This window comes from Bos indicus, chromosome 3 (genome assembly GCF_029378745.1).
Source record: "Bos indicus isolate NIAB-ARS_2022 breed Sahiwal x Tharparkar chromosome 3, NIAB-ARS_B.indTharparkar_mat_pri_1.0, whole genome shotgun sequence".
Lineage (NCBI taxonomy): Eukaryota > Metazoa > Chordata > Mammalia > Artiodactyla > Bovidae > Bos > Bos indicus.
The window spans coordinates 45,854,602-45,878,585 of record NC_091762.1 but is presented as its reverse complement, the minus strand read 5'-3'; the positions used below and the strand labels follow the sequence as shown (position 1 = coordinate 45,878,585).

Sequence of the window (23,984 nt, the reverse complement as noted above, 5' to 3'; positions counted from 1 at the left end):
TGTGATTTAATTTAATAAACAATTTTAGACTAATTGTTTTGCATATTTTATTTACCTTAGAGTGGCATTACTACAGTGCCTCACATATGGTTGTTTCAAGGGCCAAAGTGGAAAGAAAGAAAGAGAAAGAGAGAGAACTCTACTCAAATAAACCCAAACCATGACCCCGATGCAGATTTGCTAAGAATGATAAGGCAGTGATTATCTGAGTCAAATCAAAATAGAAAATTGTAAAGTTAATGCAAAATTATTAGAAAATAAAACAAAATAAACACAAACATGTCAAGCTTTTACATTCGATAGTCAGGGAGTTGGCTCAAAATGACCTCTTTCGCTGCCTTCATAAATGCTATAAGACTCCTTCAATGCGATGGCGACAACCATTACAATTTGCATTTTCCTTAACTTTGAAGTATCTATTTTCTAATAATCTTATTCGTGTTTTCTAAGGAGGTAATGCACTGGAAAAGGCACACAAGATTCAGATGACCAGAATTCCAAATATGGTTACAAAACTAAGTAATTTTAATGAGTTTAAGTAAATAATTTAATATTTTCAGCATAGTCAGTAAAATGAAGAAACAAATCTGGGTTGTTCATTTAGATCATGATTAAAATCAAACACAATATGCAGCAGTAGTCTGGAAACCATATACCAAAAATATATGTGATCCTTACATCCAGCATGTGAAGACTATGTAACATCTTTAGTGAGCACCAAGGGTTCATGATGCTGGGGACACAGCTTATGAAACAAAATATATAATGAACAAAACATAGCAATCCATGCCCACCTGGATTTCATATGCTAGTAGGAAAAAACTGACAATAAACAAATCAGTGAATAATAAAACAGTATATCAGTGATGGGTACCATGAAAAAAAAATTAAGCAAAGTCTAAGGAGAGCTTAGTATGGTGGCAGGCTAGAGTTTTAAACGAGTGGCCGGAGAAAGCCTTGCTGAGGTGTACAAAGGAAACTCTGCAAACTCCCAAGTAAGCTGGGAAAATCACTGAAAGTTTCTGAGTACAGGAATATTAAAAGGATTTCTCAGGTGTATTATTATAAAGATACTCTACCAGGAAAGGGCATAAGCATGGCAACCATTACAAACCAATTAAAATAATCCAGACGAAAAATAATGATGATGGTTTAGAAAGGCAGGAAGTAGTGGAAGTGATGAGAAATAATCAGATTCTAGCTATTAATATAACTGAAGGTATATCCAGACGGATCTTCTAATTAAGTATGGGAGGTGAGACAAATAAAATTTAGGACTCAATATTTTGCTCTCAGAAAGTGGTGGATAGAGATGACTCCAGAAACAATAGATCTTGAATGTAAGATCGTAATTTGGATTTTCAACATGTGAACACTGAAATGCCAGTTAGGGATTTAAGTGAAGGTTTTCACTAGACCCAGGGGCTGGTAAGATCCCCTGGAGAAGGAAATGACAACCCATTCCAGTATTGTTGCCTGGGAAATCCCATGGACAGAGGAGTCTATAGGCTGCAGTCCATGGGATTGCAGCAGAGAGTCAGACATGACTGAGCAACTCAGCGCACACACACATTCATTAGGCACTTGGTTACAGAAGTCTAGAATTAAAGAAAGTAGTCCAGGCAAGAGATATAAATGCAGGAACCATCAGTCTATAAATGGTATTTAAAATGAGGAGAGAGAATGTGATCAACAACTTACTGAGTCTTTAAAGAGAGACAGAATGATCTGAACCCTGGGTGCTCTAATATTTAGTGGTGAGAAGATGAGGAAGAGCCAACAAAGAAGCTGAGAAGAAGACACCAATGAGGAAAGAAGAAAAAAGGAGTTTGAGGTCCTAGAAGGGAAGTATAAAAAAAAAAAAATGCAGGAAGGAGAAAGTGACTGCCTATGTTAAGCGCTGCTGCTACTTAACAGCAAGGTTTGGTTCTTCAGTTAGCAAAGGCTTCCCTTGTAGCTCAGTTGGTAAAGAATCTGCCTGCGATGCAGGAGACCCCGGTTTGATTCCTGGGTGGGGAACCCTTGGAAAAGGGATAGGCTACCCACTCCAGTATTCTTGGGCTTCCCTGGTGGCTCAGCTGGTAAAGAGTCCGCCTGCAGTGTGGGAGACCTGGGTTTGGACCGTGTGTTGGGAAGATCCCCTGGAGAAGGGAAAGGTACCCACTCCAGTATTCTGGCCTGGAGAATTCCATGGACTGTATAGTCCATGGGGTCTCAAAGAGTCTGACATGACTGAGCAACTTTCACTTTTCCCTAAAAGCAGAATTTGAAACATGTGATTTATGGAGTGAGTGCTCTTCAGGAAATAACAATACAGGAGGGATGAAGCAGGATAGAAAAGGAAACACTGATCAAGGACGGGCCAGTGATAGTGTCTAGTCTTAGAGCCACAGGGCAAGGATCTGGAGCACGACTGCCCACAGGAGCAGCCCTTGCCTTAAGGGAAACAAGCTGGCTTCTTTCAAGATACTGTTTTTGTATTTAATTCTCAGAAATTTAATTATGATACGTCTTAATATGGATTCCCCTCGTGTTTCACAGAGGTTTTTGAATCTGTAGGTTTGTGTCTCTTGCTAAATTTAGGGAGTTTTCACCTGTTATATCCCTTTGGGGTATTTTTCAGCCTCATCCTCTTTCTTCTCTTCTTGATAAGGGTAGAAATTCAGTGGTCTGGGATGCAGGCTGCCTTGGTTACCAGTGGCTAGTGAGCATGAAAGTCCTGACTCCCTTCTCTTTCACCAAGCAGAGGGGTTGGAGCATCTCATTATCTCATCACAGGACTAAAGTCCAGGCTCCCAGCTCAGCGTTTATGAATACATTGGGATGAGGTCACATTTTTTTTGTTGTTGCTGTATTCAGCTAGAGTATAGCAGTTACTATCTAAAAGTCTTTCATCTTGTTATGAACAGAAAAGAAACTGTTCATTTCTTCATATTTTGGCTAGAAAGAGCAGACTTTTGTTGAGGTGTGTATGTGTGTGTGTCTGTATCAGCTAACATTTCTGGTTTTCTAACTTCTTTGGCTCCGAGGCTCCAAGATATATGCAGAAAAAAAAAAAAAAAACCCAGGGAATTCATCACTCTTTCTTGTTTCAGGTTCCATATTCCTAATTAGCCTTCTCTACACCTTAGAGAATCTTCTCATATTTGTTTTATGCATATTTTTTAATTTAGATGTGTAATTATAAAACTCAAGTATGAAAATTTATAAATTAAAAAATAAATCATATCGTGTGGTAATACTTTTATTCAATTCTTCATGGAAAACAAAGAGAATAGTAATGAAAAGGAGAAGAACAACAGTCTTTAACAACACTGAGGGTAACTTTCAACTCTAGTTCCATATTCCCTCTTTGGAAACATATTTTACTGTTCTTTGTTAATACAGTATATACAGTTAATACATAGGGTTTTCAAGTATATATCCACAGCAATAAATCTGATCTTATAATTGAGATAATACTAACATATCTTTAAAACTTTCATTTTTCCTCTAACACTTGCTATTATAGCAAATCTAAAATATACAAAAGTGCTAAGAAAACAAATACAATTAATATTTACATTTCATTTTTTTGTATGAATATGTGTATAGGTGTGGTTCTATACAACTATAACAACCATTCTGAAATATCGTGTTGTTCTGTACCTTGTCCATAAATTAATAATATAAATTATGTCTTTTTCAGATTATTAATTACTTCAAAAGTAATTTTATTTAAAAATAGTAATTTAATGGCTGCACAATTTACTACGGAATAGATCTGCCCTAAGTACTTAGCTATAACCCACATTTTCCCACCCATATTTTTCTCTACAAATAAACAGTATTAGGATAATCTTCTTTCTATTTAATTATTTACCTACATTCCTTACTTGCTCCTTATGATAGTTTACTAAAAGATGAATTACTAGGTTTAAGTGTTTGATAATTTAAAGGTATTCTTATGGACTGAATCCCCTCAGATTCATTTATCGAAGGCTTAAACCCTAGTATCTCAGAATGTAACTGTATTTGGAGTCAGTCTTAAAAGAGGTAAATAAATTAAAATGAGGTCATCAGAATGGCTCTTATCTGATATATTGGTGTCATTATAAGAGGATATCTGGACACGTACAGGGGGAAGACCATGAGAAGAGAGTGAAAAGGCAGCCACCTATCATCAAGAGAGATGCCTCAGAAGAAATCAACCATACTGACACCTTGATCTCAGATTCCTAGCACCCAGAACATGGAGAAAATAAACTTCATCAGGCCACCCAGTCTGAGGTACTTTTTTATAACAGCACGTATTAACAAATATAGTCAAAGATACTGACAAAGACACTGTTAAACTGCTTTCCTAGAAATCTGTGCCAATATGTATTTAATGCGGAAGACCTATTTTATTGTATTCTTGTCAATTACCAAAAAAAAAATATGAAAATATGAGACAATTTATAAGCTAACATTATGGAATGAAAATACTAATTTTTCATAAAATAAGAATAATTAAAACAACAACAATAATAATGGTGAATGTCTCCCCTTCTAAATAAACAGTTTCAGTTCAGTTCAGTCGCTGTCATGTCCTACTCTTTGTATTTGCAACCCTATGAACCGCAGTATGGAAGGCCTCCCTGTCCATCACAAACTCCCAAAGTCCACCCAAACTTATGTCCACTGAGGCGATGATGCCGTCTAACCATCTCACCCTCTATCGTCCCCTTATCCTCCTGCCCTCAATCTTTCCCAGAAACAGGGTCTTTTCAAATGAGTAAGATCTTCGCATGAGGTGGCCAAAGTATTGGAGTTTCAGCTTCAACATCAGTCCTTCCAATGAACACTCAGGACTGATCTCCTTTAGGATGGACTGGTTGTATCCCCTTGCAGGCCAAGGGACTCTCAAGACTCTTCTCCAATATCACAGTTCAAAAGCATCAATTTTTGGGTGCTCAGCTTTCTTTATAGTTCAACTCTCACATTCATACATGACCACAGGAAAAACCATAGCCTTGACAACTTTGTTGGCAAAGTAGAGTCTCTGCTTTTTAATATGCTATCTAGGTTGGTTGGTCATAACTTTCCTTCCAAGGAGTAAGCGTCTTTTAATTTCATGGCTGCAATCACCATCTGCAGTGCTTTTGGAGCCCAGAAAAATAAAGTCAGCCAGTTTCCAATGTTTCCCCATCTATTTCCCATGAAGTGATGGGACCAGATGCCATGATCTTCGTTTTCTGAATGTTGAGCTTTAAGCCAACTTTTTGACTCTCTTCTTTCATCAAGAGGCTCTTCTGTTCTTCTTCACTTTCTACCATAGGGTTGGTATCATCTGCAGTTCTGAGGTTATTGATACTTCCTCCAGCAATCTTGATTCCAGCTTGTGCTTCCTCCAGCCCAGCGTTTCTCATGATGTACTCTGCATATAAGTTAAATAAGCAGGGTGACAATATACAGCCTTGATGTACTCCTTTTCCTATTTGGAACCAGTCTGTTGTTCCATATCCAATTCTAACTGTTGCTTCCTGACCTGCATACAGATTTTTCAGGAGGCAGGTCAGGTGGTCTGGTATTCCCATCTCTTTCAGAATTTTCCACAGTTTATTGTGATCCACACAGTCAAAGACTTTGGCATAGTCAATAAAGCAGAAATAGATGCTTTTCTGGAACTCTCTTGCTTTTTCGATGATCCAGCAGATGTTGGCAATTTGATCTCTGGTTCCTCTGCCTTTTCTAAAACTAGCTTGAACATCTAGAAGTTCACGATTCATATATTGCTGAAGCCTGGCTTGGAGAATTTTGAGCATCACTTTACTAGCGTGTGAGATGAGTGCAATTGTGTGGTAGTTTGAGCATTCTTTGACATTGCCTTTCTTTGGGATTGGAATGAAAACTGACCTTTTCCGGTCCTGTGGCCACTGCTGAGTTTTCCAAATTTGCTGGCATATTGAGTGTAGCACTTTCACAGCATCATCTTTCAGAATTTGAAATAGCTCAACTGGAATTCCATCACCTCCACTAGCTTTGTTTGTAGTGATGCTTACTAAGGCCCACTTGACTTCACATTCCAGGATGTCTGGCTCCAGGTGAGTGATCACACCATCGTGATTATCTGGGTCATGAAGATCCTTTTTGTTCTTCTGTGTATTCTTGCCACCTCTTCTTAATATCTTCTGCTTCCATTAGGTCCCTACCATGCCTGTCCTTTATTGAGCCCATCTTTGCATAAAATGTTCCCTTGGTATCTCTATAATAATCTATTAAGGGGAAACCCTAGAGAGTTTAATTTATCTGGATCATAGTTCTCACACATTTAAAATGAGAGTGACTTGATAATCATTAAAGGATTTCTAAGTTTGAAAATTACATGATTCTTTTTTCAGTGTCCTTCAATTGTTTATATCATTATACAGGATCACAACTGATAGTTGATTCATTCCTTGATCTAATTTGGAGCACACTAGTGTCCTTCCAGAGACCTCTACAAGAAATGTCATGGTAGAACGCAAAGCTCACAGAAGTGGAGCAAGGAAAACTGAATTAGAAATCCAAATCTTCTAGTTAAGTGGCTGTGTTATCATCGCAAATCATGTTGTTTCCCTGTATTTCTCCCTTTTTTAATTCAAAAAACTTTGCTAGTTCGCCATTGACAGAAGAATTAAAAATCAGATAAATACAAATATACATATACAAATACCCTCAATTCCTATCCTAAAAGAGTTTATATGTAGTTAAGAAGTACATAAAAATAAACTAAAATCATTGTATTAAAAAGAACATATACACAAAGTATCAAAAGAGCTAATCTTAAATAAGTTTATACTTATTAATTGGTTCACTAATCACTTGGAGAAAATTAATGTTGGAGAAATTAATTTTTCTCCAACTCTTTGCAACCCCATGGACTGTAGCACACCAGGCTCATTTGTCCATGGAATTCTGCAGGCAAGAATACTGGAGTGGGTTGCCATTTCTTTCTCCAGAGGATCTTCTCAACCCAGGGATTGAACCCAGGTCTCCTGCATTGCAGGTGAACTCTTTTACCATCTGAGCCACCAAAGAAGCCCTTAGAGAAATTAATTTGGGAAATCAAGTGAAAAGGAAGTTGTTTTCCTAACAAATATTTATACCTCATAAAATGGCATATTAAATATTGCCTTCAAAGTTGTACTTACTTAATCCTCATTTATAGCCTAATAATCCCAGCCCTATAATGATTTCATGGACGCAATTATATAATATTCTAGCAGTTAGTAATCACAGATTTTTCCACCTGCACCTCATCTGGAAATACAAGATGCTCATATTGAACACTTAATGTTTATATGTTCTCCAAAAGAATATTTAACAACAGTTTGTGTATACTAGTATACCCTTCTTCAGTTGAATTATATCTGAAATTTGGAAACTCGTCCATATCATTGTGTTATTATAAAATTATTTTAAGAGGTTTTTATTCATTTTCAAAAAATAAAATTTGGCACAAACTAAATTTATATGATTTTAAACTATTTCAAAATATTTTTTAAGAAGCAAAATTAATCACATTTTTTAGAAGATTCAAATATAAAATATTTAAATATGAAAAAACTACTGCTGTATTTTACACATATTTAATTATATTTCTATATATAAAATCATGTCTTACAGTATAGAATGAGATAATTTTCAGCATGAAACCATGCATCAGTCGTACTTACAAAGCAGTTCTTATCAGGATTTCTTTTCCAATGTTTCTTGTCTAATTTCTTGGCCAAAGTGGAACGCAGAGTTGCACGAGACTGTGTTCGAGGATTTAAAGCCAGGATACTCTGAAGATAGCATAGACAAAATATAAGCATAAATATCCTGGGATTATAAAAAATCAAATTTTAAGATTCCACACACATACTCCAAAGATGTATATTAAAAATGTTGTTTTCCCCTTATACTATTGTAATTCCACAACAAACTTATCTAAAGAAATCATTTACTAGGTGATATCCCAGTTCACTTTATACAAATATTTATTTATGATAACGAAGGAGTTCAAAAACATGTAAAATATAACAGTTGACTTTAAGATAAATTTTATAAATAGTATTCTTAAATAAGAATGAAAAGAGGCAGGCACTTCATTACAGATTTGATTTAAACTAGAAATAACAATCTCCACTAAGTTTTCAGAATTTTACCAACTGCTTTCACATGTATTATTTAATGTACAAATAGCTACTGTTATCTCAAAATTTTGGATGTGGAAATAAATTCAGGGTGATTAAGTAACCTGCTCAAGATCTCACAATTAATATGTGGAAGGGATTGAATCAGAATTCAGTTCTTCTGAGTGTTGGGCTTACATGTGAATTTAACCAAAGATGGAGTCTACATTTTATTGTGACTTTTTGAGGTATAAAATAGAATAGAAAACATTTTAAACACATGTGTAAAGCAGCACCTGAATAACTGAAGAAATAATTAATGTAAAAGGCCTGTCTGCTTTGAAACATGACCACTGGGACTCTTCCAGAATGAATGAATGAGGACCTCTGCAGATCAACTACCTAATAGAACAATATAACTGATAAAAATTAATAAAAATAAGAATCCTTTGAAGTCTCCAGAAATTATTATAGTCAAAGAGCAAATGAAAAAATTGTTATTGAAAAAAACCTACTAAAACTTGGTAAGAATGGCAAAGGTCTGTGGCATTTGAAGTGCAGTCTTGTCTCCCTCCTCCAGGCTCCCAGTTCAGCACACAGAAATTCTACCTCGGTGAATACAGCCAAGAACAGAGGGCTGACCCTCCACCCACCCTCTAGGTGACACTGAGGTATCTCCCAAAGAAAGGCAGGATATTAGCATACCTACTCCCCTCTCCCCAGTCTACCAGCTATGCAGCAACTAAAGACCAGAAAGTGCAGCTGAGAAGTCAGGAGCTCCTTGCTTCTCCCATACCCACTCACAGAAGAAAGGCTCTATCTCAGGAGCAACAGGCCCATAAGAGGATCCTGATCACCATTATCTCAGCTTGCCCATGGCTTAGAGTTAGCAAACCAGGAGAAGCAACTGAAATCAGAGGTTACTGCCTATACCAGGGCCCTGCTCAAAAAGCAGGAGTGTGGCTCCCAGAAATGCAGGCCACTGTAACTACCCCTAGATCTGGAGCTGTGGCAGAGGTTTTTTCCCAGAGAAAGAGGTCACACAAACAGAAGAAATGACTTCATTTAAATTAATACATGGGAAGTTCAAGCCTAAGGGTACTCTCAAAAACAATAAAGAGTTCAATGCCAGACAATTAAGAGGAAGGAGGTAGCTTCAGGAGAGCGATAAACTAAATCACAAGACAGTTTACCAGAAAGAATACCTAATGGCTCCTGTATGGCCACAAGAAATCTCAAAGACTCACCTAAAAACTACTCTTGCAAAAGAGCCCAAATTTAACTGAATGACACTGTCAAGTAATTTATTAATATGTCCCAAGGCATTGCCAAAAACAACAGAGCAATCAACTAGTAATCAAAGAGACTAAGAACTGGGTGTGATACCAACAGAGGTGGACCATTTAACAAAGAAATCCAAAGAGAAGGCACAGAGAGTTCCACTAAAAGCACTGTCATACCACAGTTACTGAAGCCCATGGCCTCACCCTATGTGAGTGCTATCAAAGATCAGGAAAACAGACATATCTAAAGCAGTCCACCAAATCACTAAACAAAAGGCTAACAACAACCAGCCCCCCACTCTGGGATGGGGTAGAGGGAAATTAGTATCCAGAATCGCTATATCATCTGAAATGTTCCATTTTCCATTAAAACAAAATAACAAGACATTCAAAGAAACAGGATTATATGGTCCATGAAAGAACAAAAGCAGGTCACAGACATTGCCTTTCAGAGGTTTCAGGTGTAACATTTAATAAAAACTTCAAAGCAGCCACTATAAGAAAGGTATGGTAACAATATCTCACCAGCGAATACTCATAAAGACATAAAAGTTATTCTTTAAATTCTGGAGATAATAAACTATAATAACTGAAATAAAAAATTTACTAGAAGGGCTCAATAGTATATCTTAATTTGCAGAAGAAAGAATCAGCAAACTTTAAGAGAACTCAAGAGATATTATACAGTCCCAAAAGACAAAGACAAAAAATATTTTTCAAAAAATTAACACAGCCTTAAAGATATATGGTACACAATTTGTTGTTGTTGAGTCGCTCAGTCACGTCTGACTCTTTACGACTCTAGACTGCAGCACCCCAGGCTTCCCTGTCCTCCTTTACCATCTCCCGGAGTTTGTTCAAACTCATGTCCATAGAGTCAGTGATGCCATGCACCCATCTCATCCTCTGTCGTCTCCTTTTTCTCCTGCCTTCAATCTTTCCCAGCATCAGAGTCTTTTGTAATAAGTTGGCTCTTTGCATCAGGTGGCCAAAGTATTGGAGCTTCAGCTTCAGCATCAGTCCTTCCAATGAATAGTCAGGACTGATTTCCTTTAGGATTGACTGCTTTGATGTCCTTGCAGTACAAGGGACTCTCAAAAGTCTTCTCCGACAGCACAGCATCAATTCTTCAGCACTCAGCTTTCTTTATAGTCCAACTCCCACATCCATACATGACTACTGGAAAAACCATAGCTTTGACTAGACGGACCTTTGTTGGCAAAGTAATGTCTCTGCTTTTTAATATGCTGTCTAGGTTGGTTATAGCTTTTTTTGCAAGGAGCAAGCATCTTTTAATTTCATGCCTCAAGTGTCCACAAGAAATTCTCTGTGACAAACCAGATGCTAGGCCATAAAACAAACCTTAATAAATTTAAAAAGGTTAAAATCATACAAAGCAGCTATCCAACCATAATGGAATGAATACAGATATCAGTAACAGGAAATTTGGGAAATTTATGAACAAGACACATGCACATAGTAAACATTGTGCTGAGAGGAGTCAGTTACAAAATACCACATCCTGTATTACTCCACTTACATAAAATGTCCAAAATAGAGAAGTCTATAGAGACAGAAAGTAGATGTGGTTGCCAGGGGCTGGAGGATTAGGGGCAAATGCAGCATGAATGCTGAAGGGTATATGATTTCTTTGGGTAGATGAAAATTGATGCGGTCTTAGTAGCAAACTATGAATACAATAAAAGTCTTTGAATTCTACACTCTATATTTGTGAACTGTACAGTATGTGAATTATATCTCAATAAAGCTGTTACTAAATAATAGTATTAATAATACACAGTAAATTCTACATTCAGTGAATTTCACTGAACACTGCATTCATTCTAATAAACATTATTGGGGCATATTTTATTAGCCTAACATAAATGAAGATTACTTTTAGTAATTGCTATATATGTTAGACATGATATTTCTTCAGTCAATCAATTTAGATATCTGTGTTCTGGACAACAAATGTACAATAAATCTATGAGGTTTAAACAATATATTCCTCATGATTAAATAATTCCAAAGCAACCTAGTAATATGAGCCAACAATAGAAAACATAAGTAATCCTATTTATATACAAAAAAAAGAAAACATTTTTTTATCATGAAACAGAAGCAATTTTGTTTGTTTAGTTATCCTATTTGAACCATTAGTCATTTCACACATTAATTCAAGCTGATAAATAAGAAGATGACGTTTTTTAAAGTAGTTATTGTGGCCAACATTTAAAGGGGAAAAAAAAGAACTAGATAATATGCAAGAAAGATGGCTGTATTTCATTTAGTTTTTACTTCCACAATTCATATTGTGATAAATGATTATGTTTATCTATGTTGGCACAGTAATGTAACTTTTAAGAATAAACATTCTGAATGCAATTTATTGGCTGCTTATCACAGTAACTTTTCTTTTGCACAGCATAAGTAGAAAGTATAACACAACATGAAATATTGGGTTAACCTTTTGCAAAAAGGCAGTGAGTTGAATTCAATGGATCTTGGGTAAAAATAAATTGGATTGTGGAGAATGGTTACCAAGGATTTGACTTAATAATATCCCAAATGAAAAGTGATATAAAATAAAAATACAAGACATGAGTGGTTGAGAGCTGTTAAAAACAATTTTCCAAAGCAAGACTTTTTGAAACTAAAAGTCAATATCATCAATAACTAAGCAGCTGGCAGAATAATACAGGAGAGTTCTAAATTGCATTCTTCCTAAGAAATGACCAAAGCCAAGTCCTAACAGGGTCACAGGGTCCCCTCTCTGGATAAATTGAGCAGTTTAAGAGACCCATTAACCCTTTCAGAAATAAGGCATATTACTTATAAAGGAAGATTTTCTCCCATGCAAAGAATTTGGCTTTTGGCTTCCCCAATCATTTTCAGTAACCCAATAAAAATGTACTGGTGATTCTAGAGGGAAAAAAAAAAAAAAAACAGAATTTGAGAGAATTTCACTGCACTAATTTTATTTAGGTTAAGAAATGATAGAATATGATCAGGAGACAGATTCGCACACGACATCAAATCAGAGGCATGTGTTTTCCCTGTGCTGTCTGTCAATTCTTCTCTGGGAAGCAGATAGAAGGCCACAACACACAAACTAGAATCCTGCATCTGAGAAGTGGCCTTCTGTACTACTACCATAGAGAACACAAAAAGGAGCTCTTATTGACTACAATCACAGGCCCTCAGTTCACAAATAAAAGCACTAAGTCTTGGCCCCCAAATACTGGAACTGAGTGCTGAGAGCTTGAATTCCAACTGCAGAAAGTCATTTGGCCAATATATTCTCTTTCTAAAAGCATATGTACAAGACAGCAAAAGAGACACTGATGTATAGAACAGTCTTATGGACTCTGTGGGAGAGGGAGAGGGTGGGAAGATTTGGGAGAATGGCATTGAAACATGTAAAATATCATGTATGAAACGAGTTGCCAGTCCAGGTTCGATGCACGATACTGGATGCTTGGGGCTAGTGCACTGGGACGACCCAGAGGGATGGTATGGGGAGGGAGGAGGGAGGAGGGTTCAGGATGGGGAACACATGTATACCTGTGGCGGATTCATTTTGATATTTGGCAAAACTAATACAATTATGTAAAGTTTAAAAATAAAATAAAATTTAAAAAAAATAAAAAATAAAAGCATAGCTTTGCTTTACATCTCAGTATCAATTATTCAAACCTAATGCACCATTAAGCTCTCTCCAGGCTTCCCTGGTAGCTCAGCTGGTAAAGAATCCACCTGCAATGAAGGACATCTTGGTTCGATTCCTGGATCAGGAAGATCCGCTAGAGAAGAGATAGATTATCCACTCCAGTATTCTTAGGCTTCCATGGTGGCTCAGATGGTCAAGAATAGGCCTGCAATGCAGGAGACCTGGGTTTGAGCCCTGGGTTGGGAATATTCCCTGAAGGAGGGCTAGTAACTCACTTCAGTATTCTTGCCTGGAGATTCTCCATGGACAGAGGAGCCTGGTGGGCTACAGTCCATGGGGTCACAAAGAGTCAGACGCGGCTGAGAGACTAAACACAGCACAGCACAGCACAGCAAGCTCCCTCTATCCTTTGCATTTTAAATTATAAGCAAATATTTCCTCTTCAGTACTGGTCATTATTTACTTTAATTGAGCCATTATACATATATACAACATAATACACATATACCAACATTTTCAATTTACAGGCTGAACTTATTAATTCATTAAATTTTGTCTTATTTAAATTATGCTTAAATTTTGTCTCTGATGATGTATCCTAAGTTCTTTATAAATGTCTCCTACTTTTCCAGGTTAAAAATAAATAATAAGTAAATAAAATTTAAAACTTGTTTCTTTCATTTTTTCATAATTTGCTATAACTATGTTAATTTAAATAAAATGTATTGTGGCAGCATTTTTTTCTTCAATAAATACTCCTGGTTAACAGAAAAATAAATAACTGTTGCTTAATCCTTTTGCTAAGTATCTCTTGCTTCATCCAGGTAACAATCTAACAAATGTTCAGCAGTTGAGAACTGAACTTTTCATTTGCTTAACAGTCTCTTGCTTATAAACCCCAATCTCAGCCAATTACCCCACCCTCTTCCAAGTCTATCACTGATCATAGTGTAAGGAGAGTTTAAGTAAGTAACTTAAGAATTTACAAAGGTGCCTTTGGTTCTTGGATAAGCTCAGAACTCCAGCTGGTTTGGGAGTACAAGAAAGAACACAGCCTCAATTTTGCATCTTACACCCACATTTAAGAGATCAACATAAATAACCTTGAAGTCTGAAAACCTTGAAAAGTCATGGTAATCAGTCCTAATCAAGAACTCTCAGATTTTCCTATATTTAATGCACTTTCATTCTTTGTACGGGCTCAGATTTCTTTTCCTTTAGATTGTACTACCTTTCCAAATAACTTATCTTCCACATTTTTCATTTGATTAACTCTATTCAAAGAATATTTTCTCCTTTATGCACAATGACTAACTCATTATGATTAATACATAATTGATGAAGGATGGAGTCTCTAACAGTCTTGAGTTTTACAACTTTAATTGTGCTAAGTATTTACTAAACAATATGCACAGTGTTAGAGGTTAAATGGGCTTAGATTTTAGCTCTATTGCTTTTCACTGGTTATTTAAACTCTCTATCCCTCTACTTCTTCAACTATAAAGTGTTGATTAGTCATAGTACCTACCCCATAAGATCATTTTGAGGATGACATAAAATTACATATAAAACTTAGAACTGTGCATCCAGAAATTGCTTAACACATGATATCAATTAGTATGTGATGGATCTAGATTTTAGACTCCACTGAACCAATCTGTATTCATATTCTTGTATTGTTCATTTTGAATATATATATAGGAATCATTTTTTAAAGGATAAATATAGAAAAAGATGAAGAAAACAAGCAAAAGTGAAAGTCGCTCAGTCCTCCGACTCTTTGCAAACCCATGGGCCTGCCAGACTCCTCTGTCCATGGAATTCTCCAGGAAAGAATATGGAGTGGGTAGCCTTTCCCTTCTCCAGGAGATCTTCCCAACCCAGGAATCAAACCCAGGTCTCCCACACTGCAGGCAGATTCCTTACCATCTGAGCCACCAGGGAAGCCCAAATTCCAGGAATATAGAATAAAGTCCCAAAGTACAGGAATATAGAAAAAGATGGAGAAAACAGGTGAAAAGGTAACTGTAAAGAGATGGTAAGTAGAGATGTTTCCCAGATGAAACCAAGTCATTGGTTCCTGAAGTTATTCTTGCCCTAAGCCTGAAATTTCAAAGGCACTTTGTCTGAAAATGCAATATGCTCTACACAAATTAAAATGGCAGTGTGGGAGGGTCATGAAATTCAAATACAGATTTTTAAAATCCAGTACATGTATATAGCAAAGTACATATCACTTTATAACACATATAACTATATATAACTTACGGACCTTTGGTCCCAACATGTTTAGGTTAACTCACATTACAATTCCTTCCTAAGAAAGACAAGTAAAAAGTTACAAAATTATAAAAAATGAAAAAAAAAAATCATCAACAAGAAATAAATGAACCCCTTCACACGCTAGTTACATTGCATGGGAAACTTGATTTATTTCTACTGAACCCATAGGTAACACAAATAAAAGTTTATGTACCTTAAAAAAACTTCATCATGGCACTCTCCTACTCAGCAAGCAAAGATCTTCTACATGAAGCTGCTCTCTGTATTTGCAAGGCCCAGTGTGTACTCTCCTTCACTTACAGAACACACATCACATACTAGGTACTTAAGCGCTCCCTAATTGAAAAATGACTTTTAATGTTTTTCAGAAAAGATTAAGAATTCAAACACAGGAACCCTAATTTATACATCTGATATTACTCTCGTAATTCTTAACACAGAACAGACTCTGACTTAAGACTCTGTATTAGTCAACTTGGGCTGCTATTAAGGAATGTCAGAGACATTTCTTTCTCACAGTTCTGAGAAGGCCTCATCTCCAATTACAATCACATTGAGAGTCAGCCCTTCACCACACAAAATTTAAGAGGGACAAACATTCAGTCCATAACAGCCATGGAAAGGATTCTATTGTCTGTGGAACTATGCAAATGCTGTAAATCCAGGGCATTAATTTAAAAGATATTTTTCTCTTTAGATTGCAAATGGTACTATAGTGAGTCTATATTTCTATTTTATCAAGACAAGAAGAAACTTTAAAATAAATAAAAGGGATATTACATGGTACGCTTAAATTTTAAAAAATAAAAATATTAACAAAGAAATTAACCATTAATTATGTATCTTTATTACTTAAACCATTTGTATAGCATATGTACCAACTTACATACTGATATATTTTTATAAGAATTGAAAAAAAAAGTGTCACATGCAAACCCTTATTGAGAGGTATCAAAAATATTAAAAAAGATGAGAACCTGTACTATAGTCATTTTATTAAACAATTTCATTACCTTATAAATTATTTTTCCATTTAATATATTATTGCAAAGCATCTGTGCTTTATGTATTCAAATAACCCATATTTATTTGGAAAAGGAATAATTATGAAAACTCAGGTTAAAATACATCTGATGCTTGCAAGAGCTGAAAAATATATATATGAACATACACAGAAACTGAAGATAAAATTATGGATTAAAAGAATTAAAGAGAATTATTAAATTACCAAAAATATATTCATCAGTTCACTGATAATTAAGAAAATTCATACTCTAGAATTTATACTTTTTTTAGAGTCAAGTAAAATTAGTAACTTTATCTCAAAACTTGCTTTACAGTAATTTTTTGGCCTCAAAGTAAAATCAGCTTTTCAGACTCTTTTGAAGAAATACGAAAACTATTACAATTTACCTTTAATCTATTAACTATTGAGTAAAAGACACATTGTCCCCTAAAAGATCCGTGTTTACAAGACCAAGAGTCATTTTAGCTCAAGAGAGGTTAAGTATCCATCAACGTGCTAAAAATAAAGCCATACTGATGAGCAAATGAAAAAGCTCAAAAACAAGATTTAAAGGGAAAGAAAGGAGGAGAACTTTAGTTAATTGAGCTTAGATTTTTTTTTTAATTAACTAAATTGAGCAAGCAGCATGATTTTCAGGTTCACAATAGCATAATAAATCAAGGATTGACTAGCTGCCCTTCATTTACATGGTTAACAGCTAAAAGAAAACATATGTGGGATAGCAAGTGATTTATATCAGAAATGACCTATTAATTTCCTGATTTTATTAATACCTGTGCAGAGACTAACCTTTTTTCCCAACCACCACAGCTGTAGTTGTTAAATATAAATTAAGGTTAAACCGAAGAACCAGCCTGAACCAGAAAGGGCTAAAATGGCAACACACCGGCCTGAACTGGCTCCAGCCAGACCACGACAGCAGCACCTCTGTAGATGAGACCCAAAGTGTGAGAACGTTGCCTTTGCCTCATGATTACACTAAGATCTCCACCCAAAGAGGGGACCCGCACTTGGCAAGACACAGTGTGCGCAAAAGGACCCAAGGGACTACTCATGCTCTGGTTATTTCTGGAAATTTCCACCCCTTTCTCAAATTGATGACATACTCACCTGTAACCCCTTGACATTTTCTCGCCTGCCTCCCCCAGGAAGAAGGGATGGTTAGAGCATGGAGCTTTCCCTTCCTCTTTCTTTAATCAATAAATAAAATTTCCTGCTTTGCTTGGCAAGAACTTGCTTTTCTTCAACTGGCGGAAGCAACAGCAGGCATGGAAAGGACTCAACTGGAGTCCAACCAACTGGATCTAAGCCAGGTCTGGTAACAACTGAGAAGGATAGTAATGGAGCAAGAATATGGTCAAGTGGGAAGTTGAACTATTTAAAATCAAGAATATGAAACTTTTGAAAACATTTTTTATTATTATGCTATGTTTTAGTTTGCTTCTCAACTCTCTATGGGTTTTCTGCTGTGTTCAGTACTGTTGATTGGCTCGTCTATCCAGAAACACATCCTCTTTGATTTCCCTGACATCAGAGCTTTGAGACCTCCCTTTGTATTGACTACTTTTACTTCTGTGACTTCCATTTCCCTCTTGATCACAAATAAGGGTCCTTGGACCCTTCCTGCATGCCCCTCTACTAATGATTACTTTTCTGCAGCTGAGTCTTACCTACATTCTAAACCCTCAGTTCTGTCTTGATTTACAGTCATCTACTTCAGTGGATGCCAAATAACCCACTTGCATGTTCCATCATTATCTCAGTTTCTTCACATCAAAAAACCATGCATTCTCTTCGCCCCCGCCCCCCAGCAATTTTTAACTCCATTTGACTTCTGTCAAGAATACCACCACTTTTCTAGTAAATTGAACTTCACATGTGGTCAATTTACAACTACTATTTTTTGTTCCTTAAAGTCACACAATGCCAGTCAATGTTACTCACATCTGGCCTGTCCTTTTGTATTTCTTGCATCTATAAACTATTGCAGATCCTATTACAGTTCACTTGGATCATGATATCATAGTGTGTGCATTCAGGCTTAGTCGCTTCAGTCATGTCCGACTCTTTGCTACCCCATGGACCACATCCCACCAGGCTCCTCTTTCCATGAAATTTTCCTGGCAAGAATAATGGAGTAGGTAGCCATGCCCGCTTCCAGGGGAATCTTATCCACCCCAGGTTCCAACCTGTGTCTCCTGCATTGCAGGATTCTTTACTGCTGAGCCACCAGGGAAGCCCGATATAATGGTACTCTCCTAATTAAACTATTCACCTCAATTCTGTTCTTTCTTTCCTATGTAACAAACATCTTCCATACACACATATAAATGCATGTGCACACACACATATACAGACCACAAAGCTTACATGTCTCCCTGTTTTATACTTAATGCCAGTAAAAACTACCACTTTATTGTTCAATGTGTTACAACCTACCACTCCAAACTACTTCCACTCTCACCTTATTTGTTGTTTATAGAGTCCATGTACAATCCTACATCTACACCTCTGCTCACATAACTTTTCTAAGATGGAACCATTTTATGTTAGTGTAAATGCTAGTTTTCGTTTACAATCTAAGATCCATTTCTTCAAAAATTAAGAAAAATTGTCCCTGCCTCTATTTAGCTCATACCCATGAACTTTGAGATATCCTATTGACACTATCATTGGACATATCAGATAAGAAATCAAGTAATTATTAATATCGATGTATTCTATTATCCAATTGCTCTGTAAAACCCTCAAAAGCAATGACATCATTTATATATTTTCCTATCCTCAAAATCAAGCATAATTTTTCATTAGTAAAATTATGCAAAACAAAAAATTGCTAATAAGAAAAGTTCTTTTTATGGCTGAGTAATATTCCATTGTATATATGTACCGAATTGGTTTTATCCATTCATCTGTCAGTGGACACTTAGGTTATTACCATGTCCTGGCTATTGTAAATAGTGCTACAATGAACTCTGGGGTACATGAGTATTTTGAATTATGGTTTTATCAGGGTATAAGCCCAGTAGTAGGATTGCTGGGTCATATGCTGGGTCATATTGCTGGGTCAAGTAGTTTTACTTTCAGATTTTTAAGGAACCTTAATGAAAGTGAAAGAGGAGAGTGAAAAAGTTGGCTTAAAGCTCAACATTCAGAAAACGAAGATCATGGCATCTGGTCCCATCACTTGTTGGGAAATAGATGGGGAAACAGTGTCAGACTTTCTTTTGGGGGGGCTCCAAAATCACTGCAGATGGTGATTGCAGCCATGAAATTAAAAGACACTTACTCTTTGGAAGGAAAGTTATGACCAACCTAGATAACATATTCGGAGAAGGCAATGGCACCCCACTCCAGTACTCTTGCCTGGAGAATCCCATGGACAGAGGAGCCTGGTAGGCTGCAGTCCATAGGGTCACTAAGAGTTGGACACAACTGAGCGACTTCACTTTCACTTTTCACTTTCATGCATTGGAGAAGGAAATGGCAACCCACTCCAGTGTTCTTGCTTGGAGAATCCCAGGGACTGGGGAGCCTCATGGGCTGCCGTCTACAGGGTTGCACAGAGTCGGACATGACTGAAGCAACTTAGCAGCAGTAGCAGCAGCAGCAGCAGATAGCATATTAAAAAGCAGAGATATTACTTTGCCAACAAAGGTCCGTCTAGTCAAGGCTATGGTTTTTCCAGTGGTCATGTATGGATGTGAGAGTTGGATTGTGAAGAAAGCTGAGCACCAAAGAATTGATGCTTGTGAACTGCGGTGCTGGAGAAGACCCTTGCGAGTCCCTTGGACTGCAAGGAGATCCAGCCAGTCCATCTTAAAGATGTTCTGGGTGTTCACTGGAACCATAAAGTCCTGGATGTTCATTGGAAGGACTGATGCTGAAGCTGAAACTCCAATACTATGGCCACCTCATGCAAAGAGTTGACTCATTGGAAAAGACTCTGATGCTGGGAGGGATTGGGGGCAAGAGGAGAAGGGGACAACAGAGGATGAGATGGCTGGATGGCATCACCGACTCGATGCACATGAGTTTAGGTCACTCCAGGAGTTGAGATGGACAGGGAGGCCTGGCATGCTGTGATTCATGGGGTCACAAAGAGTCGGACACAACTGAGTGACTGAACTGAACTGATCTTTTTCTCCACAGTGGCTGTATCAATTTGCATTTCCATCAACAGTGCAAGAGGGTTCCTTTTTTTCCACACCTCTCCAGCATTTACTTTTTGTAGATTTTTTTGATGATGACCATTCTGACTGTTAGAGGTGATACCTCATCGTAGCTTTGATTTGCATTTCTCTAATAATTAGTGATGTTGAGCCATAAAAAAAGATGAAATTAGGTCATTTATAGAAATGTGGATAGACCTAGAGTCTGTCACACAGAGTGAAGTAACTCAGAAAGAGAAAAGCAAGTATTGTATATTAATGCATGTATGTGTATTAGCAGAGATAAACCTAGTTTCAGGGTAAGAACAGAGACTGAGACACAGACATCAGATATGTGGACACGGAGGAAGGGTGGGCGGGAGAAGGAAAGGGTGGGATAAATTGGGAAGTTAGGTTTGACATAAATACACTACCATGTATAAAATTGCAGCCATGAAATTAAAAGACGCTTACTCCTTGGAAGGAAAGTTATGACCAAGCTAGATAGCATATTCAAAAGCAGAGATATTACTTTGCCTACAAAGGTACATCTAGTCAAGGCTATGGTTTTTCCAGTGGTCATGTATGGATGTGAGAATTGGACTGTGAAGAAAGCTGAGCACCGAAGAATTCATGCTTTTGAACTGTGGTGTTGGAGAAGACTCTTGCGAGTCCCTTGGACTGCAAGGAGATCCAACCAGTCCATCCTAAAGGAGATCAGTCCTGGGTGTTCATTGGAAGAACTGATGCTGAGGCTGAAACTCCAATACTTTGGCCATCTCATGGGAAGAATTGACTCATTGGAAAAGACTCTGATGCTGGGAGGGATTGGGGGCAGGAGAAGAAGGGGACGACAGAGGATGAGATGGCTGCATGGCATCACCGACTCGATGCACATGAGTTTGGGTGAACTCCGGGAGTTGGTGAGGGACAGGGAGGCCTGGCGTGCTGTGATTCATGGGGTCGCAAAGAGTTGGACATGACTGACCAACTGAACTGAACTGATGTGTAAAACATTGGAACCTGCTATAAAGTACAGGAAGCTGAGCTCAGTGTTTTGTGACGATCTGGGATGAAGAGATCCAAGAGGGAGGGGATACGTATAGCTGAGTTACGTTGTTGTACAGCAAAATCTAACACTACACTGTAAAGCATTTATCCTCCAATTAGAAAAAAAAAAATAATATATATATATATAGTTCTTTAGCAGAAGAGTCAGAAAAAGCAGCAAGAAATGTCCACTGGAGAATGGACTTTAATACTGGCAAAACAAACAGAATTTTGTTTTCTTCTTAGTGTTCACTCTATTGCAGAAGACAAAGAACGTCATTCAGTACTTGTCAGCACTCAGAAAGATTTTTAAGCCATATAATCATTAACTACTCAGAAATGGGAGGTCAGTGTTTTCAGACTTTCATTGGAAGGATTAATCATGCAACTCACTAGCTGAAGCAGCAGCGAAACACTTTGAACTGAACCTTGCAATCTGTGGTAATATAACACCAGCAACAATTTCTGACAAGAAAACAAATGAATTACTTGTTATCCACTCAAAATGTTCTAGGGTCAAAACTTCAGATTTTATTACACAATACAGACATCTCAAACATACGAAAAACGAAAAACATGGTATCTACTTGACCTAAACTGGTTTTCTTTCAGGAATAAATAAAATGAACTCTCTGCATCTTCTCAAGGTCTCTAGAATTTAGTACATTAGAGTTGGAATGGACTTTAGATATTAATATTTCCCATCCTAATTCAGAAATCCTATTCCAAAAACTTATTGAACTATATCAAATTTATCAAAGAAATATGACAAAGGGTTACTCTGTAACATATATAAAGCTCACACAAATTTAAAATAAAAGAAAATGCCAAAAGATAAAATACAAAATGGGCATTCACATAGGAATGCATATATATTTTCAGTTTAACAGATATATTCAGCCACCCCCTGGGTTTTCATTGCAAATAAGTGTCTGTTCCTATCACTATTAGAAACACTCTTTCAAGTCTCTGATAATGAAGAATTTGCCCATTACTTCTCTTTGTGCTGTTGTCACACATTTTCTTTTTTTCATATTTTGTCCCTTTTTAAAATTTTTCAAGTAATCTTTATAATAGTTTTATTGAGATATAATTCACTTACCACACAATTTACCCATTTAAAGTGTACAATTTGATGCCTTTTAGTATATCACAGAGTTGTACAATCATCATCATAATCAATTTTAGAACACTGCATCAATTTCCTCCCCCCAAAAAATCCATACCCATTAGCAGTCACTTCACATTTCCCCTAAATTCCCAGCGTCAAGCAATGATTAATCTACTTTCTGACTACAGATTTGTCTGTTCTTTTTTTCCAGTTTCATTGCAGCATAACTGACAAATATTATATATATATATATGACTTTATTTAAGGTATACAATGTGATTCTGATATACATACACATCATGAAATGTTACCACAATTAAAATATCTATCACCATACAGTAACCTTTTATTTGTGTGTTGGGGGGGGGACAGATATTTTCAGTCTACTCAGAAAATGTCAAGAAATACAAAATTATATTAACTATGGTCCCCATGCTGTACATATCAGATCTCCAGAACAGGTCCATTCTGCATAACAGCTACTTTGTACCCTTTGACTATCATCTCTCCATTTCCCCCACCTTCCAGCCTCTAGCTTGTCTTTTTATGCCCAGCTTATTTCACTTTTAGCATAATGTCCTCTAAGTTCATCCATGACATTGAAAATGAGACAATTTCCTTCTTTTTTATGGCTGAATATTCCGTTGTGTGTGTGTGTGTGTTTGTGTGTGTGGGTACCACATTTTTGGTATTCATTCTTCTATTGATGGACGTTTGGGCTGTTTCTGTATCTTGCCCATTGTGCATAGCACTGCAATGAACATGGAGGTGCAGATGGCTTCTCTTCAGATACTTATCTCAGTCTTTTTCACCTTAGCTTTTGAATGCTGATTTCACTGGGTATAGAATTCTAGCTTGAAAGTTGTGTGCTTTTTCCCTAGTGCTTTAAATTTGTTGTTCTGTCTTTTCATCTGTATTGTTTCCAAGAAGAAATCTGTTTACCTTATCTTTGTTCTTCTGTACATAATTTGCTTGTTTGGTTTTTTTTTCCTAGCTGCTTTGAAGATTTTCTCCTTATAATTGGTTTTGATCAGTTTGATTATGTGTCTTATTGTGGTTTTCTTTGTATTTTTTCTGCTTGGCTTCATTGGGCTTTTTGGACCTATGAATTTATTTTCACAATTTTTTTTTTCCTGATTTCTCATCCCACCTCCACTCCTCTCTTTAGGGGATTCCATGTACACACATATTAGGTCACTTGAAGCTGTCCCACAACTTGTAACTCATCATTTTTTTTTCTCTCTGTGCTTCATTTTCGATATTTACCATTACTACGTCCTCAATTA

The 23,984-nt window shown here is 36.7% G+C and overlaps 1 protein-coding gene across 2 annotated transcripts in view; it reads right to left on the bottom strand.

Annotated features, from left to right (window-relative positions):
• DPYD (dihydropyrimidine dehydrogenase) overlaps positions 1 to 23,984 on the bottom strand; it is a 922,996-nt gene that overhangs the window by 876,180 nt on the left and 22,832 nt on the right. For both annotated transcript variants that reach the window (XM_070779940.1, XM_070779937.1), the window contains exon 2: positions 7,680 to 7,790. In XM_070779940.1, the coding sequence (XP_070636041.1) occupies positions 7,680 to 7,790 (111 nt within the window). The remainder of the gene's footprint in view (positions 1 to 7,679; positions 7,791 to 23,984) is intronic.